The sequence below is a fragment of the Pollicipes pollicipes genome, unplaced genomic scaffold, assembly GCF_011947565.3.
Source record: "Pollicipes pollicipes isolate AB1234 unplaced genomic scaffold, Ppol_2.1 Scaffold_5618;HRSCAF=6647_pilon_pilon_pilon, whole genome shotgun sequence".
NCBI classification, from domain to species: domain Eukaryota; kingdom Metazoa; phylum Arthropoda; class Thecostraca; order Pollicipedomorpha; family Pollicipedidae; genus Pollicipes; species Pollicipes pollicipes.
Window position 1 is genome coordinate 1,771 of NW_023596719.1, and position 23,161 is coordinate 24,931.

General features: G+C 57.7%; 2 protein-coding genes across 2 annotated transcripts; one reads left to right on the plus strand and one right to left on the minus strand.

Annotated features, from left to right (window-relative positions):
- Positions 1–1,618: 1,618 nt before the first annotated feature.
- On the plus strand, positions 1,619–15,123 carry LOC119102112 (uncharacterized). Its single transcript, XM_037225469.1, has 12 exons — positions 1,619–1,878; positions 2,337–2,497; positions 2,924–2,958; positions 3,121–3,964; positions 4,642–4,833; positions 9,192–9,372; positions 9,864–9,981; positions 11,929–12,111; positions 12,378–12,504; positions 12,776–12,904; positions 13,580–13,693; positions 14,354–15,123. Exons 1-12 carry the CDS (start codon positions 1,629–1,631, stop codon positions 14,480–14,482), a joined length of 2,463 nt encoding a protein of 820 aa, XP_037081364.1. The 5' UTR covers positions 1,619–1,628; the 3' UTR covers positions 14,483–15,123.
- A 225-nt stretch (positions 15,124–15,348) lies between these two features.
- Positions 15,349–21,442, minus strand: LOC119102114 (ATP synthase mitochondrial F1 complex assembly factor 2). The gene is made up of 6 exons (XM_037225470.1): positions 21,196–21,442; positions 19,503–19,696; positions 18,624–18,734; positions 17,980–18,126; positions 16,309–16,461; positions 15,349–15,501 (listed from the first exon to the last, which is right to left on the minus strand). The coding sequence occupies exons 1-6, from the start codon at positions 21,284–21,286 to the stop codon at positions 15,361–15,363; spliced, it is 837 nt and encodes a 278-aa protein (XP_037081365.1). The 5' UTR covers positions 21,287–21,442; the 3' UTR covers positions 15,349–15,360.
- Positions 21,443–23,161: the final 1,719 nt, after the last annotated feature.

Here is a 23,161-nt window from a genome sequence, read left to right on the forward strand (position 1 = left end):
ATTCCCTTTTAACCAGTAACAGTATGTAGATAGTCCCAGACGAGCTCCTCACGGCCCACGCCGAATACGACATCATTTCACCACCTTTAATGGCAGGCCAGCATAAACCAGGTCAGGGGCCTCTGATACTCGTTCGAGCCAGGGTGAGTAACGACCACAAGCCTGGCGCAGCTCACTACGTGTCGAGCCTGGCCTAGCAGCGACCTTCATGGCTCACGCTGCTGACCATTATGCAATGGAGAAGCTTGGTTGCGCGAGTGTAACCTGATAATCTGTAAATCTATCGCCGCATTGATAGTGACGCGCAAAATTTGCATTTGTACATTGTGATGTCGCAGTGTCAAAATGCCATGGTAAGCAGTGAGATGCTTTCTCATTTTGCAGAGAGGGCGTCATTCGACGTGTTTTTTTTATTGGGACTTATCCCGAGCTGCTGGCTCGTCACGCAGACGACCAAAAATGAACCACTGGCATGTAGATCTCATCCTCCCTGTGTTCATTGTTCACATTTCCCAGCTATTGCACAGTGGAGATTACCGTCTATAACGCGGAGGCCAATACCCGACACAAACAAGTTTATCGCCTCTTGGCGCTGTGATATCATCGCGAAAACCGCGCTGTGACGTCACATATGGCAGCCGGTCAGCTGTCGCCATTCGCCGCCCGCGAGTTAGCGCCCCGCTCGCCACGGCAGACACAGTCAATTTCTCCGGCGAGTCCGGGCCGGCCAAGCCGAACCCGCAGACTGAAGCCACGTGGTTAGATATAGCCGCGGGCTTAGACCCGTGGGTTTGAACCGTGGGTTTGACAGCGTGGGTTAGATTCCGTGGGTTTGACGCGTGGGTTAGATCCGCAGGTTGGCCCGTAGGTCTGACCACGGAGTTTCCGCCCGTGGGTTCTGACCCATGGGTTTGACCCGTGGGTTTGACCTTGCGTTCCGGACACGGGACGCCGCTGGGCTGACCTCTGCAGAGCGCCCGGTCAATGCCTTGCAATGCGAGAGCGAGCACACACCGTGAGAGACGGGTTCCGCAATGTGATCTGGAGCAAGGCACGCGGGTGTCTGCCGTATGATACAATACAGCACACCTGACTGGCTAGGCCGTCTACGTCGAGACCCGCCCGGTGGGGGAGCCCTGCAGCGCCTGGCCATTGGCGCGTGCGGCAGTGACGCTCAGAATGGTGGCCACATGCCAGCATCCGGCTTTGCTTTCTATCGCGTGGGCTTGAGAAGTCACGTTTCGTTCCGGGGTGACTCAATCTCGTTCCACTGGTTGCTCGTACTAGGGGCCACCGGAGCGGCTCCTGCCAGCTCCGATGCTGGGTAATCCGGCTCGCGTGGTTCAAAGTTCAGAGCGCAGTTTGCAAAGACTGTTTTGTGCAGGTAACGATAAGTTCGGAATTTTAGCTCGCAAGAGCGGAAGCAATCTCTCACAGTATCTGAACCACCACAGCACATTGGCAGCTCTAACACCTTCCCCCCGCTCAATAGCGCTGACAGGGGACGGATGAAACAGGGTTCATATTCATGGGACGAACGAACAGGGGCCTCTGATCATGGGGCCTCCTTCCCTCCCCACGTCCTGTCGCCTCTCACTCATTCCGCTCCTCCCTCCAGGAGTGTCGCGATGCAGCCGCGCAGCGTTGGCCTGCTGGCCGCCCTGCTGTTGCTAGGCAACGGCGGAGCGTCGGCCGAGTGGGTGTGGGGTCGCACCAGCAAGGCGGTGAAGACGGCGCCAGCGCAGCCGACCGAGCCGGCCGCTGCGCCAGTGGAGGAGGTGACCGCCGACGAAGAGGGGTTCGTGGCCTTCACGGAGCCGCCTGACACTCTGCCCCAGGCCAAGGTGGTCCAGGGCACCTCCGGAGACTTCGTGGCCGGTGAGTAACAGCAGGTAGCGGGTTCAGGTGACTTGTACCGACGTCGACGGCGTTAAATTCTGAACACATGAAATATCTTCATACTTATTTGGAGGTGAGGTTTCGTAATTTCTATAGCCCCTCACTCCCTCTCCCCAACTCATTCTGTGGAACTACATCCGAGCAAGTAAATCTGTCCTGTTTCTGTGTTGGGCAGAAGTGGGAGACCCATACGCAAGGCTTAGATGGAGCGAAGGGGCAAAGGCTCCGTGATATTTAGACGTGAACCTTCTTCCATGATGTTCTGAGGAATCACTAGTAAATACTCTCAGGTTTTGAGTCTGTCGAATCTATTTGACAATTTGAGTTTGTTGAATGTTATGCCTTTGACCCTGTCGTGTGGTCATGGATGTTAATCCCACTCGCCCCTGGAACGACGAATTTGGCTGCATCCACTATCCGCCTCGGGTCGCCAACAGAGTCCGCGCTAGACTCCTCACGCGGGGGCAAGGCGATCGATTCGGAGACCTACGACGAGATCTACAACGACCCGGAGGTACAGGCGGCGCTAGAGGCCGGCAACGACACGCAGGCGCGCTCCTTCATCAGGAACAAGCTGTGCTTCCTCGGCCTGGTGGACGTGAGTGACCGGTGCCACCCGTCGGCGATCCTCGTAGCCTGGGGGAGGGAGTGAGCTCCGCTGGCCAGGTGTCGGAAGTGACGTATGCCGATTACGGGGAGAGGGCCGTTATTGTGGAAGATGACGTGCTCTGAAACTGCGCGAAATAGGCTGAAAACCTCACTACATATATGCCATACGCGACTGACTGATGTCCGAGTAGCCTCCACCCCGACGTCACGTTTGAAGCTGTTTTAGTAGCGTGACGCCTCGCACGATTTAGCGATGCATAAATACACTACCGCAACGACCCAAGAAGCCATTCACGGTGTATTCGTGGCATGTCGTGTCAATCTGATGTCAGACGAGCGACAACTACTCCACATGAGGCCGGCCTGTGACGTGCTCACTGTGCGCGGCTGATCACCGCCTCTGGTGTTTCCACAGTGTGATGACGACCTGCCGCCGCCGCCGCGGTACCCGCCTCCAGCGCCGCCGGGTAACGTGCTGCTCGTGCAGCCGGTGCGCCTGGCGGCTCACGGCCCGCCGGTGCAGGCGGTGCCGCTCGGCTCGGCGCCGGTCGGCCCGGCGCCTCTCGGGCCGCTCCGCCCCCCGCCCGTCCACGGCGGCGGCTACCCGGCCGCCGTCAACTCGCACTACTCGCCGCCGAAGCCGTCATACGGGCCGCCGCAGAGCAGCTACGGCGCGCCGAAGCCGGCGTACCACCCGCCGCCGAAGGGCGGCTACGGCCCGCCCAAGGGCGCGTACCCGGCGCCGATCAACAGTCACTACACGCCGCCGAAGGCGCACCACGACATCCACCGGGACGGGCCGGTCCGGCACGGCGGCCACGACAGCCACGACAGCCACAACAGCCACGACGACCACGTTACGCACATCCACCACGGCGACCACGACAGCCACGGCAAGGACAGCCATGTGACGGTGAGTCACGCGCCGATCCAGCCGGCGCCAGTGCAGGAGCATCACCACACGCACCACCACACGCACATCGAGCCCGGCCGGCCGGGCAAGGCCATCGACGTCAGCCTGCCCGTCTATCCGCCCACCTACACGCCGCTGCTGGCCGGCGTCAACCGCGGCCCCGAGCTGGGCATCGCCTCCATCAACAGCGGCGCGTTCGTCAACTCCAACCTCGGCCCGGGGGTCACGAAGATCGCCAACCGGCCGGTGTCGGGCGGCCTCGGTGGCGGCGCCGGCCTCACCAACCCCACGCTCGCCGGCGGCTTCGGCGGCGGCGGCGCGGCCAGCCTCGGCAGGCCCGCCAGCGGACTCGGCTCGCTCTACTACCGCGAGAACTGCGTGTGCGTGCCGCGCTACGCGTGCGACGCCGTAGACGTGGTGTCGGCGCGCGCCGGCCGCGGCACTGTCGACCTTAGCGTCATCAGTCCGCGCGCCAACTTCCGCAACGGCAGCGCACTGGCGCGCGTCGCCAAGAGTCTCGACGGCGACGAGATCCTGGCCCAGGTGCGTCACAGGGCGGGCTGGCCACGCCAGGTCGCGTAGACAGGGACATAGAGTCACATAGGAAGGCAGGCTCAGTGGCGTGGGGAGGGGGAGGGTCACGCGGGCCAGGGAGGCAGCTCGCGGCAGCTCGGTTACGATGGGGGGGGAAGGGATCTGGAGATGGAGGGTCGCTGGGGGGGGGGGATGGCGCCGGTCAGGGGGTGTCGTCATGATGAGCTGTCTTGTCCCGAGAAGGATGAGACGAGGACGTGGTGGCTCATGGACTGCCATGCGGTGACATTGCTGACAGATGCTCGTAAGGAGTCACTGGGAGACATTGATCGTGTCCCCCTCGTCTGTTCTCATCATGTGCCACACCACACCTTTGTTCACCATCAGCAAATTCTCAACCGGGACGAGACTAGCGGGTAATGTGGGAGAAAACTGGTCACACCTTTATGATCGGCACAACAAAACAAACAGCAAAGAAAGACTCAAACAGATAATCCTACCAAAGCTGTCCTGAAACGCGACAAAAACATGACGCATGCGACCAGCTGTCCAGAACTGGTTCGCTTTCCAGTGTCTACGCTGCCAGGCGCGGACCCGGTACGCCTGTGCGCCTTCAGTCGGTGACGGCGGGTCCCGCCCACACGTCCACCCTGCGCTGATCTCCCCCTCCCCCCCCCCCACCGCAGGTCAAGGCCGTCATCTCGGAGGAGAAGCAGGACGTGTCTGCGGCGGCCTCGGGGTCGGAGACGGTGTCTCGCACGAGACGTGCGACGCTGACGAAGCCGCAGGAGACCGAGGCCCGCCAACTGAGCCGTCTTAGCTCGCAGCCGACGCCCGAGGTGCCCGAGGGTAGACAGCTTGTCACCGACGCACAGGGGGTGAGTACGGCGCCTGCGTCAGGCAGGGGCTCCACGCGAAGGCTGGAGATTGCGCCTCGGTGCTGGTGTCTTGCGCACGTTCAACCCGTCTGACAGGTGGCCTGCTGCAGACGGCCAGGGGATGGTGTCGTTGCGGGAGGGGCAGTGCGACACTTGGTGTGGGGCGAAAGTCCATCGTTGAGTCGCGAAGCTATACCGTGAGGCTGGGGTGCTGGAGCGGTTTGTCAAAACTGTCTGTAGAAAACTAGCATCCGTGTAGACACTTTCGCACAGATTGACAATGCGCGCTTGACTGTCGATGGTCCAGTCAAGGAGCGGCACTAATGGTATATCCCAATCCATATCGATATTAGGGAGCGAGTTTCACTGGAACCGGAGAAGGGTTGCTCTACTGAGCTTGGTGAGAGCGCTGTCCAGTTCTCGGCTCTCAAACCAGATCGCACTGGTTATTTCCCCGTCATTGTTCGTGTGGCAGAGAGAGCGTTGACCGACGTCTCCGGTAAGTGTGTGAGAAGGAACGATTTCGAATTATCTTGCTATTCTTGCTAGTTCACTCATTCTGCTAAGGCTTTGGCTCAGGGCTGCATTTTGAACGTCAAATTTATAGCCTGTTTTACTAGCTTAAAGGCGGCGGCGCGAAACATTTAATAGGGTGGTGGCCATCCGACGGCAGTTTTACATTTATGGCATGATAAAAACCACATTTTCTTGTGCGCTCTGAGTCAACCAGCTTGGTTGAGTAACATGTGATGTGCAGACGTACTGGCCCCACCCTCAATGAGTCCCGTCGGGGTGCCCCTGTCCGGTGGGCTGCGCTTCCTGTTAACCGCTCCTCGTGCCATGGCACGGGTCTTTCGAGAGGTCGGCGCGGACCGGTCGCGGCCTCGGAGGAGTAGTGTTCGTCAGCAGGCGTTGCCCAACCAGGAAGCCGTCCAGGCCACGCTCCGAGCTGGCCGGCGGACCCGACCGATACAGCCCGGAGCAGCGCCAGAGCTCAATAACTGTGCGGGAGCAACGCCGCTGCTCGGCAGTCGCTTATCACGAGCGGTGCCGACACTAGCGCCATCCGACGGCGCCCGGCGAAAACGGCCGGCACGAGTGAAAGTGGTCGCGGCGGCCGGTCTGCCGCGACGCTATGGTCAAACAGGTCAATGCAATGCAGCTGGGGGCGCCGTCGAGCCCGGCACGCGAGCGCGGGCGGTCGAGAAATCGAGACTCAGAGCGGCCTGTTGTGTGGGCGCTGACTGCGATAGCACGCGATACAAGCGTCAGATGAAAGCTGGTTCTCGGGAAAAGCACATGGCAGCAATCAGGACGGGTCGCGGAGGCCATGAACCAGATTTGGTGTCAGGCAGATAACGTTGATGTGTGGCGATTAAAACCAGAAGCGGAATCTTCACAAAATTCTCTGAAAACACGAAAAGAGTCCTTTGAATCCCTGTTTGAGGCGTGGGAGCAAAACACGGATAGACAAGCCGTCTGGAATGTCGATGAAAGCGGCTCAATGAAACAGCGGCGGACGCGTAGAACCCATCAAGCAATGGCGGACACGCGTAGCCGATCCACCCCATGGCTCCACTAGGCTCTGTCCGTGCCGTACGCTTGAGTTCTACAGTAGAGGGATACGATGGCCGGCAGTTGCGTCCGTCGAACTCCCGGCGTTTGCCGAACGGACATTCCAAATTTGGGGATGTATAAGCGCAATTTGGGGATATGTGTGCAGCGTACAGCATATCCATCGTGCAGCTTGACATACGCGTGTGTTTTTTCCTGAGCTCGTGGCGCCCCTACGAAATGATCCGCAACTCGAGCAACGCAGAATATGCGCGCACTCGGATTACTTCGGAACTTTGAGACTCTTCTGGACTTATGCGGGACTCCGTACTTATTCGTTACGACTTTGCCAAGCTGCAGTTGTTGCATCGCGACATAGCCACACCAGGCATGAGTGAATAGTTCGACGAACTTAGAGCCACCAAAACACAGACACTTACCACGTACAGGCACGTGACCCCATCTGTTCACATGCGAAAGCCCCTTATGATGGCGACGAGTGGGTCGTCCTCTCGTTTCGCAGGGGCGATGGGCGACATCCCGTTGCTGTCATGGCGCCAGTCTTTTTTACTTTGTAAGTCGCTGCTATCGATAGCCCCCTGGTGACAACGGGATGACAATCGACGGTTGCCCAGCGTTCAGCAATCTTCCCAAGCTCCATGTGTGTGATCTCGACCCGCTCTCTAATCCCGCAACCAATATCATGACTCAGACACATTCCACATGCGCATGGCTTATGTCTATAGCATTACCGAAACATGGCACCCAACAGGGATGACATGGCCCTCAAAACTTGCAAGTCGTGCATGGAGGCGGGGTAACATTTGCACAAACTACGGTCAATTAAAATTTCGATTGCTCCTCCCGTCAGATTTAAAATTACGGCACCCGCTTTGAGTCCTATGATCGCTACCGTCTCCCATGACTCAGCCCCACCCTTTTAGCAGCTTACCCCTTCCGTTCCCGACGCTCGTGACCCCCAACTCGCGTGACCTCCCAACTCCCACGTTGCCACCAAACTGAGCATTCATCTTGCCTCCCCTGGACTGTTGGCGTGCCGGTGACCCGGTGCTGCGATTAGCGTCGGCGGTCGGCCGGCGCGCCTGCTTCCGCCGGAGCTGCACCACTGTCGCAACAGCGCCGCAAAAACCGTCCAGCCCGCGCGCGCGCCGGCCGGCTCCGACCCTGTCCGGCGCCGGCCGGCTCCGGCTTTGTCCGGCACCGGGAGGCCGCGGCTTTGTCCGCGGCTGCCCACGGTGCGGCGTTGTTGCTCAATCGAGCCTTACGACAGAGGAGCGGCGGGAGGATTGTGTCTCGGCCGGGGGTCGCCTGCGCCCCCCTCTCTTATATCGGTCACGGTGGGGAAGCCCGGGGGCGATGCGGTCGGGACGGCGGGGTGCGTGGTCCTGCTGGAGGATTATCAGCCGCTCCTTGCGGCATTGCCTCGGCGCGCGGAGATGGCCGTCGGCCGTGACGACAGACGCGTTCCAGGGCGACCTCGTCACCGGCGTTCATCGGCGCTCGTGCGATCCACACGGCTTTGTGGTTCGGTTGACGGTCCTTGATCCGACGTCATAGCTGTAATCTTGAAGTGGGCTCGTCTGGGGTCAGTGACTTTAATGGCATGAGTTGAAAAAGATGACCGATCAAACCGATTCCGTGGGCCACAGGCGACACGTCATCCTCGGAAGCGGCGAAATGGTAGGGGAGCCTTGTTTTGAAAGGAATCTGTTAATGATTTCCAGAAAGTACTATGAAAAATAAGGGATGCCATTCCAACTGCAAAGCTCCCTTGATAGGCTTTGCTAGATCCAGTGATAGGTCTCGGTACAGACGTGCAGATACAGACGATAGGTCTCGGGATTTTTCGTTCCGCAAGCCACACCAACTATGTGACATGACATCAGTCCTCGCCTCATTTGGGCGATAACACTGTGACCTCAGCGGTGACCTGTGACTCAGCGGTGACCTGTGACCTCAGCGGTGACCTGTGACCTGTGACATGACATCAGTCCTCGCCTCATTTGGGCGATAACACTGTGACCTCAGCGGTGACCTGTGACTCAGCGGTGACCTGTGACCTGTGACATGACATCAGTCCTCGCCTCATTTGGGCGATAACACTGTGACCTCAGCGGTGACCTGTGACACAGCGGTGACCTGTGACACAGCGGTGACCTGTGACTCAGCGGTGACCTGTGACCTGTGACATGACATCAGTCCTCGCCTCATTTGGGCGATAACACTGTGACCTCAGCGGTCTCACTGCACGCGAAAGCAGCTGCAAGCCGTCGAGTCTCCGACCCTCGACCTCGAGTGCGAGCATTTGCTTACATGTTAACCCTTGGAATTCGCCAATCAATACCCAACATTGCAATATTTTGTGCATTGGGTCTTATGTTAGCTTTATCGGTACATCACGCAACTACCGGCATGCCACGCACCCACACTTTGTATCGCATCTGCGAGTGCCAATGTCACTTAGTCCCCAATGAATGTGAAAATTATTGGAAAACACTGATAGCCACGGTCGGTTCGTCAATAAAGCAACAGTTGTGGTCACGGCCAATGAACCCCATAAAGCTGCTTTCACCTCATGCATTGGTTACATCCAAAAGGTGGAAAAAGTGCTCAGGATCAGTCGGCATGTCAGCTTTGGAACTGAGCTCATCTGGACCGTGAACGTTACGCCGATGCAACGCGAGCAGTGCTAACCGCTAAATTTTCGTCCGGAGGTAGCCTGAGATCACAATGATCAGCAACTCTCCCCCCCCCCTCACTGACGTCACGCTCCCATTTGGCAGCGCCAGCTGGGCTACCAGCCGAACCACCGCGGCTGCTTCCACACGGACGTCTGCTGCCGGAACCCGATCCCCATCGGCTCGCAGGGCAGGCAGCAGCCGGGCAGCTGCGGCGTCGGTCGTACGGACGCCGTCAACGGACGCATCAAGAACTATGACGTCAGGGAGGGAGAGACCGTGTTCGGTGAGTGGCTGACGGCAGCTCCGTGACGTCAGGGAAGGCGTGAGTGGTTCGTGGGGCGGTGACGTCAGAAAGCTGGATAGGGCACATCGCTGTACTTCGGACGGCATGGGTTGTCTTGAAATAATAAGGTATTTCGGCAACATCTAGTTCTACCATCAATCCCTATGATGGCACTATGCCGCGAGTTTTACGTTCCTGAAAACCCTCTTACACCACCACAGATTTACAGGTAGATACTTATGTCTGCCTAGAAAAGCCATTCGTACAGTCGAACCGCATTCCACTTAGGATGACTGCTTAAGACTGCAAAGGTCAGGCAAACAACGCATCGCGCATACGACAACGCATTCGAAGACATGGAAATATCGCGCTTTACATCCAGGCTAGCTCAAGCTGCGTCAACTAACCCGAGGTTTTCGGCTATCGCCACGTCTTGCCGCCGCCAGGCTGCAGCCCTGACCTGACTTACTCTGGCCTGCTCTGTCCCACAGGTGAATTCCCGTGGCACGTGGCCATCCTGAAGAAGGAGGGCGCCGACAACGTGTACGTGTGTGCCGGCTCCCTGATCGGCACCGAGTACATCCTGACGGCCGCCCACTGCGTCAAGAGGTACGCCCCTGGCAGCACGGCGCCTACTCAGTGCCGCGAGGCCGTACCGCCAGGTCATCGCCGTGGCTTGACATGTGTACCTTGCATCCGGCGACGCTGCACCACGGATCCCATCACACCATCACATCATAATTAAGGCGAGGCGCGCCGTGTCAGCACCGCCCCACTGGGTACACCCGCGGGCGTTGGCACGTGTCGGCACCGCCCCACTGGGTACACCCGCGGGCGTTGGCACGTGTCGGCACCGCCCCACTGGGTGCACCCGCGGGCGTTGGCACGTGTCGGCAATGCCATTGGGTACGGCCGAGAGCGTTGGCACGTGTTGGTACCGCCATTGGGTACGCCACGGGCGTTGGCAGTTGTCGGCACCGCCATTGGGTACACCCGCGGTCATTAACATGTGTCGACATTGCCATTCTCTCAGTCTCTGGAGAACAGCAGCCGGACTGGTGCATGGTTGAAGTATCCTGATCTCAATCTCCGGCCCATGGGAAAGTTGCGGAAGCCGGTTTTGCACTGACAAGTACATTCACCGATGGCACGACATCTCCACCCACCACCTCTGCCCAATATCCAGCGCCTGAAACACAACAATACTGTCTCGCAGAACAGCACACACATGGGTGAACTCGTGAGCAGCACACGTGTAACTACCCCCCCCCCCCATCCCCTGTTTCGCCCGGTGCGAAGCCTCCCCACTTCCCTTCCCTGCTTTGCCGGCGTGAAGCCTCACCACGTCCCTCCCCAGCCTCTGTAGGAGTGTCGTGCTTTCGACATGCACCAGTGCGGCCCGCCGCCGCCACCGGCTGCTTTCACTCCCAAACGGGCGTCTGGTGGGGGCGGTTGGGGATATGGAGCCCGGCGTGCTCCCCACACCGCCGGTTAACAGGTGGCATCGCCCCAGACACGGCTGTTAACGGGCGGCATAGCCCCAGACACGGCGGTGTTAACGGGCGGCATCACCCCAGACACAGCGGTAGTAACGTGGCCTAGCCGCGCCAAGCATAGCCCAGTGTGCGCCCACCACGACCGTGTTAACGGCCGTGACCGGGTGTATGAATACACTCTGTCACGGCTGTTAACACCGCGTCAGGCTTACAGCCGAGCGCACGCCGGCGCTGCTACCCCTGGCGAGCAGCACCGGCCCTCAGGAACGCCCTGAGTACCAGCCGGCTGAAATCGCTCGCGTATCGACGCTGCTACCCCTGGGGAGCAACACCGGCCCTCAGAAACGCTGAGTACGAGCCAGCTGAGCTCGCTCGCGTATCGGCGCTGCTACCCCTGGGGAGCAGCACCGGCCCTCAGGTACGCTCTGAGTACGAGCCGACTGAACTCGCTCGCGTATCGGCGCTGCTACCCCTGGGGGCAGCACCGGCCCTCAGGTACGCTCTGAGTACGAGCCGGCTGAAATCGCTCGCCTATCGGCGCCGCCACATCTTCGGAAGAAAGTTCGTAACACTACGAGGACAAAAGAGGAAACGTTTCTGGTATATCGCATGCAAAGCACAGCCCTTGATAGTCATTTGCAGGCTGAATACGTTCTGGAGCACACAGTTCGTCCCACTGCAGAACTCCAATAACTCTCAACTGAAATAGGGTGTGGGGAGCGGGTTTGTACGATCGGCAGGAGGGATCTGTGAGAGCACTCGATGCTCTGGGTCTAGTCAAGACAATCACCCGTGATATGGGCTATATAACAGCAGAGAGGATGCTCCAAAACATACCCCAAAAAGCATGAAGACATACAAAATGCAAGGCGCGTGCAAGGACGACACGGCTCGTCCCAGATGCAACTAATGTGAGGAACAGCCCAGTACATGGCCCGCATTATCCACCGACCGGCAAGAGGCTTCGGTGAGCCCAGATCGACGTACCTCGCTGATAAGTTCAGTCCTTTTCAATTACGACCCCGCTGCATGGTTCTTTTATCAGTCCGGTTCTTTTCAGTTACGATCCGTACGCGCTGCGCATTCGCCTGGGTGAATGGGACGTCAACCACGAGACCGAGTTCTATCCGCACGTAGAGAAGGACGTGTCGGGCATCTACATCCACCCGGAGTTCTACGGCGGCAACCTGCACAACGACATCGCCATCCTGAAGCTGGCCAGCCCCGTCGACACCGTGTACAAGTGAGTGGCGGGAGGGCGGCAGTCGGAAGCCGCCAGCTTGTCGAATCAGCCAAAGCCTGGGGAGTCACGCCCAGTTTGGCACAGCCACCGAAAGGGAAACGGGCGGCTTGCGACACGCGGAAGGACGCGGCACGAGCGTGAATGCGTGCTTCTAGTCAATAGTCTAGCGCTGACGACACCGTTTCCTTCCCCGAGTGATTGGATTATGACCTGGCGGACGGCGTTCTCAGGCTGACCTGACCTGACCTGACGTTGCCCCGCCGCAGTCTGCACGTGGGACCGGTGTGCATCCCGCCACAGTACGCCGACTTCACCAACCAGCGTTGCTGGACCTCCGGCTGGGGAAAGGATGCCTTTGGAGACTTCGGCAACTTCCAGAACGTGCTGAAGAAGGTGAGGCTCTTCTGCTGCTTCACGGTCCCGGCCGGGGCAACGGTCCCGTTCTCGGCGACACCGCGTTATAGACGCTAACAAGTGTAGCAAATCATGACGGTGTTTCTGAGAAAGTGACAGCTTTGAATAATTTTTGACCCTCAAGCCATGCACCAATCCATACTCACGCACCGACAACACCAGGCGGTAGTCAAAACCGCCAACCGCCGGTGTCAGGCAGGACCACCGCTACCGCCATCTACACACTAATGTTACGTCCCGCGGCCGCCAGGTGTCCGTCCCAGTGGTGGGCAACTACGATTGCGAACAAAAACTGAAGCGCACGCGGCTCGGCTACGACTTCCAGCTGCACAGTGGCTTCCTGTGCGCCGGCGGAGAGGAGGGAAAGGACGCCTGCAAGGTGAGCCAGCACGCCACCCGCTCGCTCGCAGCCTCGGGCCACTCCGACCCGGTAGGCCTCGGGCCGCTCCGAGCCGGTAGGCCTCGGGCCGCTCCGAGCCGGTAGGCCTCGGGCCGCTCCGAGCCGGTAGGCCTCGGGTCGCTCCGACTCAGCAGGCCTCGGGCCGCTCCGACTCGGCAGGCTTCGGGTCGCTCCGACTCGGCATGCCTCGGGCCACTCCGACTCGGCAGGCCTCGGGTCACTCCGACTCGGTAAGCCTCGGGTCGCTCCGACTCGGCAGGCCTCGGGCCGCTCCGACTCAGCAGGCCTCGGGTTGCTCCGACTCGGTGGACCTCGGGTCGCTCCGACTCGGCAGGCCTCGGGCCGCCCCGGCGCGCCACCATGGTGCCGGCTGTGCGGCCAGCATAGCCTGCCGGAGTTCCTAACCAGAAAACTACGAGAAAATGCTACCGCACCCTCGCGGCTGTCGTGCGTCCAGATCTGGAAGATCCGATCCGTGAGAGGTCAGAGGTCAGGTTACGCTGGCGGGGTCTCTCATGCTGATTGAGACCCGGACGCTGAGCCGCGTCCTGAAAACTCTGCTGGCCTGGTCTGCTGGTCTGCTGGTCTGCCCAGCCTCGGGCCCCGCTTGACCCCTGCCCTGGCGTGCTCTGACCTCTGACCCGTGACCGGCAGGGAGACGGCGGCGGACCGCTTGTGTGCGAGCAGGCCGGCTCCTACTACCTCGCCGGCATCGTGTCCTGGGGCGTCGGCTGCGGCCAGCGAGACGTGCCCGGCGTCTATGTCAAGGTGCGTACCGCGGCCGCCGCGGGCTACCGACCTCCGCCGGACAATCTCGACGCGTCATAGCGACAGCGCAGCAGCCTGTGGCAGGCGGTTTTGGAGCTGGCCCCAAACCGGCGTAAAAGCCACGCTGATGCATGCTGCCGCTGAAGCCGTGTGATATGCAGCGTTACACACAAAGAACATGTAGCAATGTTTCATGATGTTTCAATGTCGTGTAATGTTTCACCCGTATGCTCCCAAATTTGTCCGAGGACACGGTAAGAAACGATGCCGCTTAGCCAACGTTGTTACAAAAGGAGCACCCAGAAGTACCATATCTTTACGGCGATGTCAACACTTTGACGTTTCGGATTCAAGCGCGTGCGTGATTTGCGGGGCTCTGCGAGAACTCGCCACCAAAGCCTTGCAGGCTCTGCGAGAACTCACCACCAGAACCATGCGGAGTTTTGCGAGAACTTGCCACCGCGCCGTGCCGTGCCACTTGCCATCCTTGCGGAGTTTTGCGAGAACTTGCCACCGCGCCGTGCCGCGCCACTTGCCATCCTTGCCGAGCTTTGCGAGAACTTGCCACCAGAGCTTTGCGGGGTTTTGCGAGGACTCACCATGCGAGACCGACAGATTTCCCTCGTGTTCAGCTCGGTGACCACGCTCCCTTTCCGCCAGGTGAACGAGTACCTGCCCTGGATTCAGTCCATCACTGCGTACCGGCCGTACACTGGCATCCAGGCGCGGAGTAGGAAGAGGGCGGAGGGTATCGAGGCCGAGGACTACATCGAAGTGATCAAGGAATAGATGCCGATTCGCAAAAGAGGCTGTTGTACCAAACAGAAACTCTCGCACGAAGCGTCCATCGCTCCGAAGGGCGAGAGTGAGAGGACAGTGCGACTACAGTGTGGCGACAGTGTGACTGCAGTGGGTGACAGTGTGACTACAGCGACCTGCGAATGGTCTCCGACGGCCTGGACGCAGACGTCCGGATCGCCACCGACCGTGGCGTGACGTGTGGGAGATTTCATAAAGTTCGCGATCAGGCCTCTGCTCCAGGCCGGCCACGCCCCGCGACCATGTCGGACTGCGACTAAATCCACAAAGAGGCCAAACATTCCTTGCGTCTTCCATAATATAAGTTGTACACCTGAAGTCTTTGTTCATGGTCTTTCCTGCTAGGTGACGTGCAAGACGAATCTGTCCGTTTCCAAGGCTCGCGTTCCGTGTTTCCCTGCGTTGGATGTCACCGACCGTCTGACGTCGCGGGGTCGCGGCCCCAGTTGACTCCATGACCTCAACATGTGCAGCGGCCGAGACGGCGGCACGCGGCCGTCACCATTGTTGAATGTTTGCTTCGAAAGGAGCACAATGTAGTGCACATTGTAACACTATTTATTGTACGCGATTCAGCCGTGAACGCCGTGTAATAAACCTGACCCCGAGCACGGAGTGTGTCAGGCGCAGAGACACGGAACACACACTCCCGTACGGGACCACCAGGACGCTCCGGCCCCCGCTCTGGCCTAGAACCCGTCCACCACTCTCCCGGCGCCCTCCACCACCGCAGCCGGCGGCGCACCGGGTCAGGCAGGGTCAGACGAGGTCAGACCGGGGGGGGGGGCGTCATACGCCGCCAGAGCGCCAGCCGGGCCGGACAGCGGGGGGGGGGGGGGTCGGAGCAGTCAGGCCGAGCGCTCCTTCTGTCGGACCGAGTGTGACGTGGCCGTGCAGAGGTGGGCGAGCAGCAGGCCGGCAGAGACGCGCGCCTCCGTGTCCAGGCAGTCCACGTCGTGCGCCCACTCCACTCGTCCCCAGACCCGCGCCTGCGGCACGGGAGACGACCGCCCGTCAGACCAGAGGCGCAAAGACGATGGGCTACGGCACGGGAGACGGCCGCCAGTCAGACCAGAGGCGCACAGACACGGGACTGAGGCACGGGAGATGGCCGCCCGTCAGACCGGAGGCGCACAGACACGGGACTGAGGCACGGGAAACGGCCGCCCGTCAGACCAGAGGCGCAAAGACGAGGGGCTACGGCACGGGAGACGGCCACCCGTCAGACCAGAGGCGCAAAGACGAGGGGCTACGGCACGGGAGACGGCCGCCCGTCAGACCAGAGGCGCACAGACACGGGACTGAGGCACGGGAGACGGCCGCCCGTCAGACCGGAGGCGCACAGACACGGGACTGAGGCACGGGAGACGGCCACCCGTCAGACCAGAGGCGCAAAGACACGGGACGGCGGCATGGCACAGGGCGATAATTTGGGCTTTCGGGCGCACGCACTTCAATGGTCGTACGGCGTCCATGCAGCACGGGAGACGGGGGCCGGCCAGACCCCTGCACGCTGCACAACACCCGTCCCGCGCAGGCCACCTTTACAGCTCTCAAAAATCTTACACCCCTTATCAGTTTTTAAAAGGGCGACTAGAAAGGCACCAACTACATTTCGGCTAACAGTTCAGCAAATTGGGTTTGATCATAGCACGCCGACATCACGAAACTTAAATGCGCCTATTATGCTTTATACCCTTGCGTTTGAGGTAACTGGCCAAGAGCAGATGGTTTGCGGCAGCCCTGAGTCGGCGGCACGTGACCGCATGGCCGCCGGCGCTCCGTCTCCTGCGCACCTGATAGTCGGCCTCCAGCCTGGAGAGCCGTACCACCTCCTGCGGCGAGAGCTTGCGCTCCAGCGCCGCCAGAGGCAGCACCGTCGACCGGACGGCTTCGATGGCAAACAGCAGACCGGTCAGGGCCCACGTGTTGTGTGTGGAGAGATACCGCTGCGGACAGCCGGAGAAGGTCAGAGGGACAACACAGCATGACGGGTGCTGACAGCGACGCCGGTAGAAACAGCTGACGACAGCAGCATAGTATGACACACTGACCACAATGCTGACCAAAACAGAAAACAGCGACGACAGCAGCATAGTATGACACACTGATAATGCTGACCAAAACAGAGAACAGCTGATGGCAGCAGCATGGTATGACACACTGACAATGCTGACCAAAACAGAAAACAGCCGAAGACAGCACCATAGTATGACACACTGACCACAACACTGACCAAAACAGAAAACAGCTGATGACAGCAGCATATTATGACACACTGACCACAATGCTAACCAAAACAGAGAACAGCTGACGACAGCCGCATAGTATGACACACTGACCATGCTGACCAAAACAGAAAGCAGCTGATGGCAGCAGCATATTATGACACACTGACCACAATGCTGACCAAAACAGAGAACAGCTCATGACAGCAGCATAGTATGACACACTGATAATGCCAACCAAAACAGAGAACAGATGACGACAGCAGTATAGTATGGCACACTGACCACAACGCTATCCAAAACAGAGAATAGCTGATGACAGCAGTATAGTATAACCCATAATGACCACAACGCTGACCAAAACAGAGAATAGCTGATGACAGCAGTATAGTATAACCCATAATGACCACAATGCTGACCAAAACAGAGAACAGCACGACGGCGTCACAGTTTGACACACCCCTGCTGGCGGCACAGTGTGGCGCGGTTCGGCACGATCCAACAGAATGAAAGACAACACCAGCTGGGGCGGCGCGGCGCAGCCGCCGGGCACCGCAAGACGTGTAACTGCGACGCACGAGCCGTGACGCGGAGAGGCCGGATATCCAGCTTTGTTGACCTGAAGACTCGTCGCAAGAGTGACGATTGATACCAAAGGAACTACAGTGATCTTTATCCACTACAAATGGCTCAGCGTATAATTTAAGCATTTGTTGAGTTATCATAGAATCTAATAATATATCAAACGGAGCAATACATTCCATAGAGTGCCACAACTGACCTTCGACGACAGCGTGATAGCTCCGGATATGAAAAGTTCGCCTGCCTTTACCAGACTCCAGCTGCACGCGTGAAACCAATCACAGGCACAACACCATGTACTGTACCCTCAGTCGATCTTCCACGACTTATTAAGCTCCATACCAAAAGCAGAAAACGCATACTTATCCAGTCTTGTCATCAGACAACACCTCGCCCAGTAACCAACGGCCTTGCGCGCCAGTCGGTCCGTCCACACGGGACAACATCGGCGGACGCGCACAGCATCCGCAGCCACCACCCCTCTCCGACGGCGCAGCACCGCGCCCGCCACATCATCCGGGCCGCACCGACACCCTGAGAGCGTCACCACCACAACGCCGCCGCACCTCCGGGCCGCCGGCGCACCCCCACAGGTCAACACCCGCGTCACAGCTCCAGGAACGTGTCCCAGCGTCCCCCTCCCCGCCGCCGCCGTACCTGCAGCGTCTCCGCCGTCTCCGGCGGCACGGTGGAGACCAGGGAGCCGGGCTCGGACGGCTCGATAGCAACGTCGAACCGGTGACGTAGCCACTGCAGCACGGCGCCCCACTCGCGACGCTGGATCTCGGCCAGCTCTGCCGGCAGCTGCGGCGGAGTAACTTCATTGTGACATCATACGTGTGGCCCACCCACCACGCATTGACATGTGGTGGCGTGCGACGGCGAGCTGGCGCTTCTCGTGAAGTTATCATGAAGTTATCAATCGCGGTGGATGGCCAGCCTCATAGTGGCGGGAAAGTTGGGTTAAACTCTTAGATCAACGTTTAAATCAAGTTTAAATTCCGAAACGTGCTGGTAACATTGTGCTCACAACAAAAAAACATCAAATCAGGGCTTGAAAAGAGACTTCAGGCGGCAACAGTGCTAATAATTTTATGGGTTTAACGGAGCATCCAAGCTGATTCAGCGCGGCAATTTATCACGCAGATCACGACGGCAAGCAACGACACTGCCAGCGGCACGCAACCTCTGCGCGCGGCCCCGGGCGAACGCTCCACCAAACCAGCTACACCAGCCGTCCCCACTAACGACGACAGCAGCCTCCCCCTGCTTCGGGTGGCAGAGGGGGCGGCCCGGCTGACCTCGACAGGGAAGAGGACGGTGTCGGTGTCGAGGTAGCCGGCGATCTTGCGCGCCAGGTCGACGTCCGTCCTCCGGTGTGGGTTGTCCAGCACGGTGAAGCAGAGGCCCGTCTGCCGGCGGCGCGAGGGACGCGGTGAGGCAGGTCGGGGCGGTACACCGACCGCCGGCCGGCCGCCATCGACACCGACACGGCGTGCTCCCGACACAGCCGACGGAACGACACGGCGTGCTCCGGACACAGCCAACGGAACAAAACTGCGTGCTCCCGACACAGTCGAAGGAACAACACGGAGTGATCCCGACACAACCGACGGAACGACACGGCGTGCTCCGGACACAGCCAACGGAACGACACTGCGTGCTCCGGACACAGCCAACGGAACGACACGGCGTGCTCCCGACACAACCGACGGAGCGACACGGTGTGCTCCGGACACAGCCAACGGAACAAAACTGCGTGCTCCCGACACAGTCGAAGGAACAACACGGAGTGATCCCGACACAACCGACGGAACGACACGGCGTGCTCCGGACACAGCCAACGGAACGACACTGCGTGCTCCGGACACAGCCAACGGAACGACACGGCGTGCTCCCGACACAACCGACGGAGCGACACGGTGTGCTCTGGACACAGCCGACGGAATGACACCGCGTGCTCCGGACACAGTCGACTGAGCCACGCGCACTGAGTGGTCCGGAACAAATACTGGTAACTGTCACCTCAGATGCCATAATTCTAGAGTGGCCATCCACATCGATTTGAAACGTCTGGTTAGAGTGACATCCATGTGGTTGTCCCTATTTCGGTTACAGAGGCAAGGTATTTGAGATTAACAAAAATGGCCGGCGGCCAATGTTGTCGCCCTGGAGCTCACCACGTGCATCTGACTGGTCTGGATGTGCTCGGCCACAGTCTCCCACTCGTGTGCCACGGCCAGCGCCAGAGGCCGGCTGGGCAGCTGCAGCAGGCGGCCGCCGGGCGTCTTCAGCTTGCGCTGGTCCAGGCTCACCTCGAACTGGCCGTCGGCGCCGGCCACACCCACCGACCGGTAGAACCGGCGCCGGGCGGCTGCCGGCACGCGCGCATGGTCAGACCGGGTGCTGGTGGTGGAGGACGACTGGAGCTCGTGGGACAGCGCTGGCAGTGAGGAGACTCATGGCCAGGTGAGGTGTTGGTGGTGGAGGACGACTGGAGCTCGTGGGACAGCGCTGGCAGTGAGGAGACTCATGGCCAGGTGAGGTGTTGGTGGTGCGGACTGACTCATGGCCAGGTGAGGTGCTGGTGGTGAGGACTGACTCACGGCCAGGTGAGGTGCTGGTGGTGAGGATTGACTCACAGCCAGGTGAGGTGCTGGTGGTGAGGACTGACTAATAGCCAGGTGAGGTGCTGGTGGTGAGGATTGACTCACAGCCAGGTGAGGTGTTGGTGGTGAGGACTGACTGCAGGATGAAGATGGAGGGTGATGGTTTGGTGTTGTGACAACTGTCACTGAGTTCCATTCACTAGCAATGAACACGTGGGTTGATTGGGGGTGTTGTTAAACAGCTCCAGCCAACAACAGTGGAGGCACCAGAGACCATGGGTGAGGCACTTGACAGACCACAAATGTGGTACATAACACCATAGGCATAGCCTGGAATTCGATAAGATAAAACTGGAGATAAAAAGATAATTTATAGCCCCTGTCCAACTCATCTGGGAAACAAGTCAAACTCACATATAATACCCACATGCCACAGCTACCCACCAGGCATAAATATATCTTTTTCATTTTAAAGTCACATAACTCATATAGGCTTGCAACAATCTAGACAAGAGCCATTGGTTTCAAAATTGACCAGCTTAACATATTAGCAAGTCATACAAGCCATTACTGCCCTCATATTCTGTGTTTTTATTTTTGTGCTAACCTGTTGGGATGGTAAACTCTGCACAAACCACAAACAATATGAAGAGTTAAAAAGGTAAGGCTAGGATGCCAGAGATGCAAGTTTTCTCTGATCAATGGGCATGACATTGCTTTGCATTTTCTACAGAAGTGACATATCTTACAGCTAGTGCTACCCCATTTCCTGCTCCCTGCTTTGTTCATGAATGTTAAGAACAAAATGGGGCTGGTACAGAATAACTGTCTCTGGGTGCATGTCTACTCATTATCATAAGAAGGCATACATAAACTTGTCTTACATTTACAAAATATGGCTTTTACACTAGATTTGGATGACAAACTGACCAGCATGACATTTGCCAACAACTTCAGATGACTTTATGAACATGACTTCTCCGACTGGGAACAAGTTGGGCCAGCTGAAAATCTTAAAAAATGTACATGTTGCAAAAATGTTTAAATTCAACTGGATCTGTGACCTGTGGTAGTTCAAAAATACACTAAAATAACAAAGTAGTTAAGTAGGTATTCCAGAAACATAGAGTACTATCAGACACTTTAGGTCAATTCCATGGAAATAAAATATTGCAACACATTGTCCAAGTGATTTTTCCATGACTGTCATCAGTAAATGATATCAACAACCATATTCATACTCAACAACACATTCCAGACGCACCGGACATCAACCTCTTTGGCACTCTCGATATATTTGGTCCGCATAAGGCTGTTCGTGCAGCAAGCACACAGCATCTTGGTATGCTCAACATTTCTCCTAAACAATTAGAACACAGATTTAACGAATTCCCATAAAAGTCCTTGGTGTAACGCCACTGCGTGCGTGAACTCCCCGGTATCCGAGCACCCTGCACGCAAAAATCCGGTCGTCCCGTATATTGAAACAAAATCAATGTTTCAGTGCACGAGGTTCCCGATACAATATCAATAAAGACAAAATTGACGCGATGAAGACATACTTCAACAAACTGTTAAAAGTTGCGTACCAAAAACATGCAAAGCTGTAAAACACATGAAATGGTTTTCATCATCGCGTCTCGGCTAAAAAAGACATCAGAACCATTAATTTGCTGGGTAATCTGGCTACGGTACCTTCAAAAATTCTGTTCAGCATGGTAAGCCACCTCTTGGAGTTGATTTGGTCAAAGAAGTCTAAAGACACTTCGAGCACCAATTTAAAATCTTCCTTGTTTGGTCTTAATTGACTCAAAGATCACGACACATGAGCCTCAAAGTTTGACACAGCTGCGTAACCTACAACAGTCGATGCGCCCTAAAACTCCAACCTCAATTTTTGACACAAGTGAGTTCACATACAGCCCTTTCCACCTTTCCTCAGAGCTTCGTGCTTCTAGGTCGCCTAGGTGTCATGGGGCCAAATGGTGCCCCTCCCCTCCCCCCCACCCCCCCCACCCGAGCACGCCACATTCAACTGGCCACCTCGACGCATGTTAAAATTGGCAAATTAGACAATGTATCGACTCGGATAGAAGCAAATCCACCTTGACATACCAAAGAAGGTGATGAGCTTTTACCGTTTGATTAGATGATGTGGATCGTGCAAATGCTAAAAACGAGTTGATACTGGCTAGAGCACACGCTGGATGGCTTTATCTGTCCTGATGTGGATGCCTCTGCATGTCGATACCTTCGTATTTACTTCGACTGCAGCACTGGTCGGTTCTGCAGCTGACACCCGTTACCAGGGCGTTTCGGTCATAAAAATTTCCGTAAACTAAAAATGAATGTAGACATTAATTTTCTTCTGTGAATGAATATGTACAACAGCGTATAACAGCAATCTATCTGTGTTCTTGCGGACAATATTTTGAGGAGGATGTCCGTCATCTAGCAACCGTTCTATCACTGTTCTTCTCCCACCGTGGTCCACAAAATGTCCTGGAAGTGTAGCCTGTCTTACCGCTTTCGCCATAGAATCCCCAGTTGTTTCCGCGCACTGTGCACGGCCGTCAGCGCGATTATGTCATGACACAAGGCATCTCGATCACACTACAGATAACGTAGCACGGGCCATTCGACAATCTCCGACATTACAAAGCAAAAACAACATAGGGTCTCAGACAGGCCCTGAAACAGACCACGGGATCGCACAACAGGCCCTGACGCAGACCAAGGGATCACACAACAGGCCCTGACACAGAGCGCAGCATCACAAAACAGGCCCCGATGCAGACCTCGGGATCATTCGACAGCCCCTGACACAAACCACGGTATCACACAGCAGGCCCGGACACAAAGCACGAGATCACATAACAAGCCCTGACACGGACCACGGAATCTCACAACAGGGCCTGACACAGCCACTATGGTATCACACAGCAGGCCCTGACACGGACCACGGAATCACACAATAGGCCCTGACACAGACCACGGAATCACAAAACAGGCCCTGAAACAGGCCACGGGATCACACAACCTGCCCTGAAACAGACCACGAAATCGCACAATAGGCCCTGACACAGACCTAAGGGTCCTGCGACGGACCGTGACACATCATCACGTCAGCCGTTTTGGTGTTCCATCAATGTTCTATCAGTTCTCTCGCTTTTCCTCTCCCACCGTGGTCCACAAAACGTCCTGGTAGTGCAGCCTGTCCTGCCGCTTTC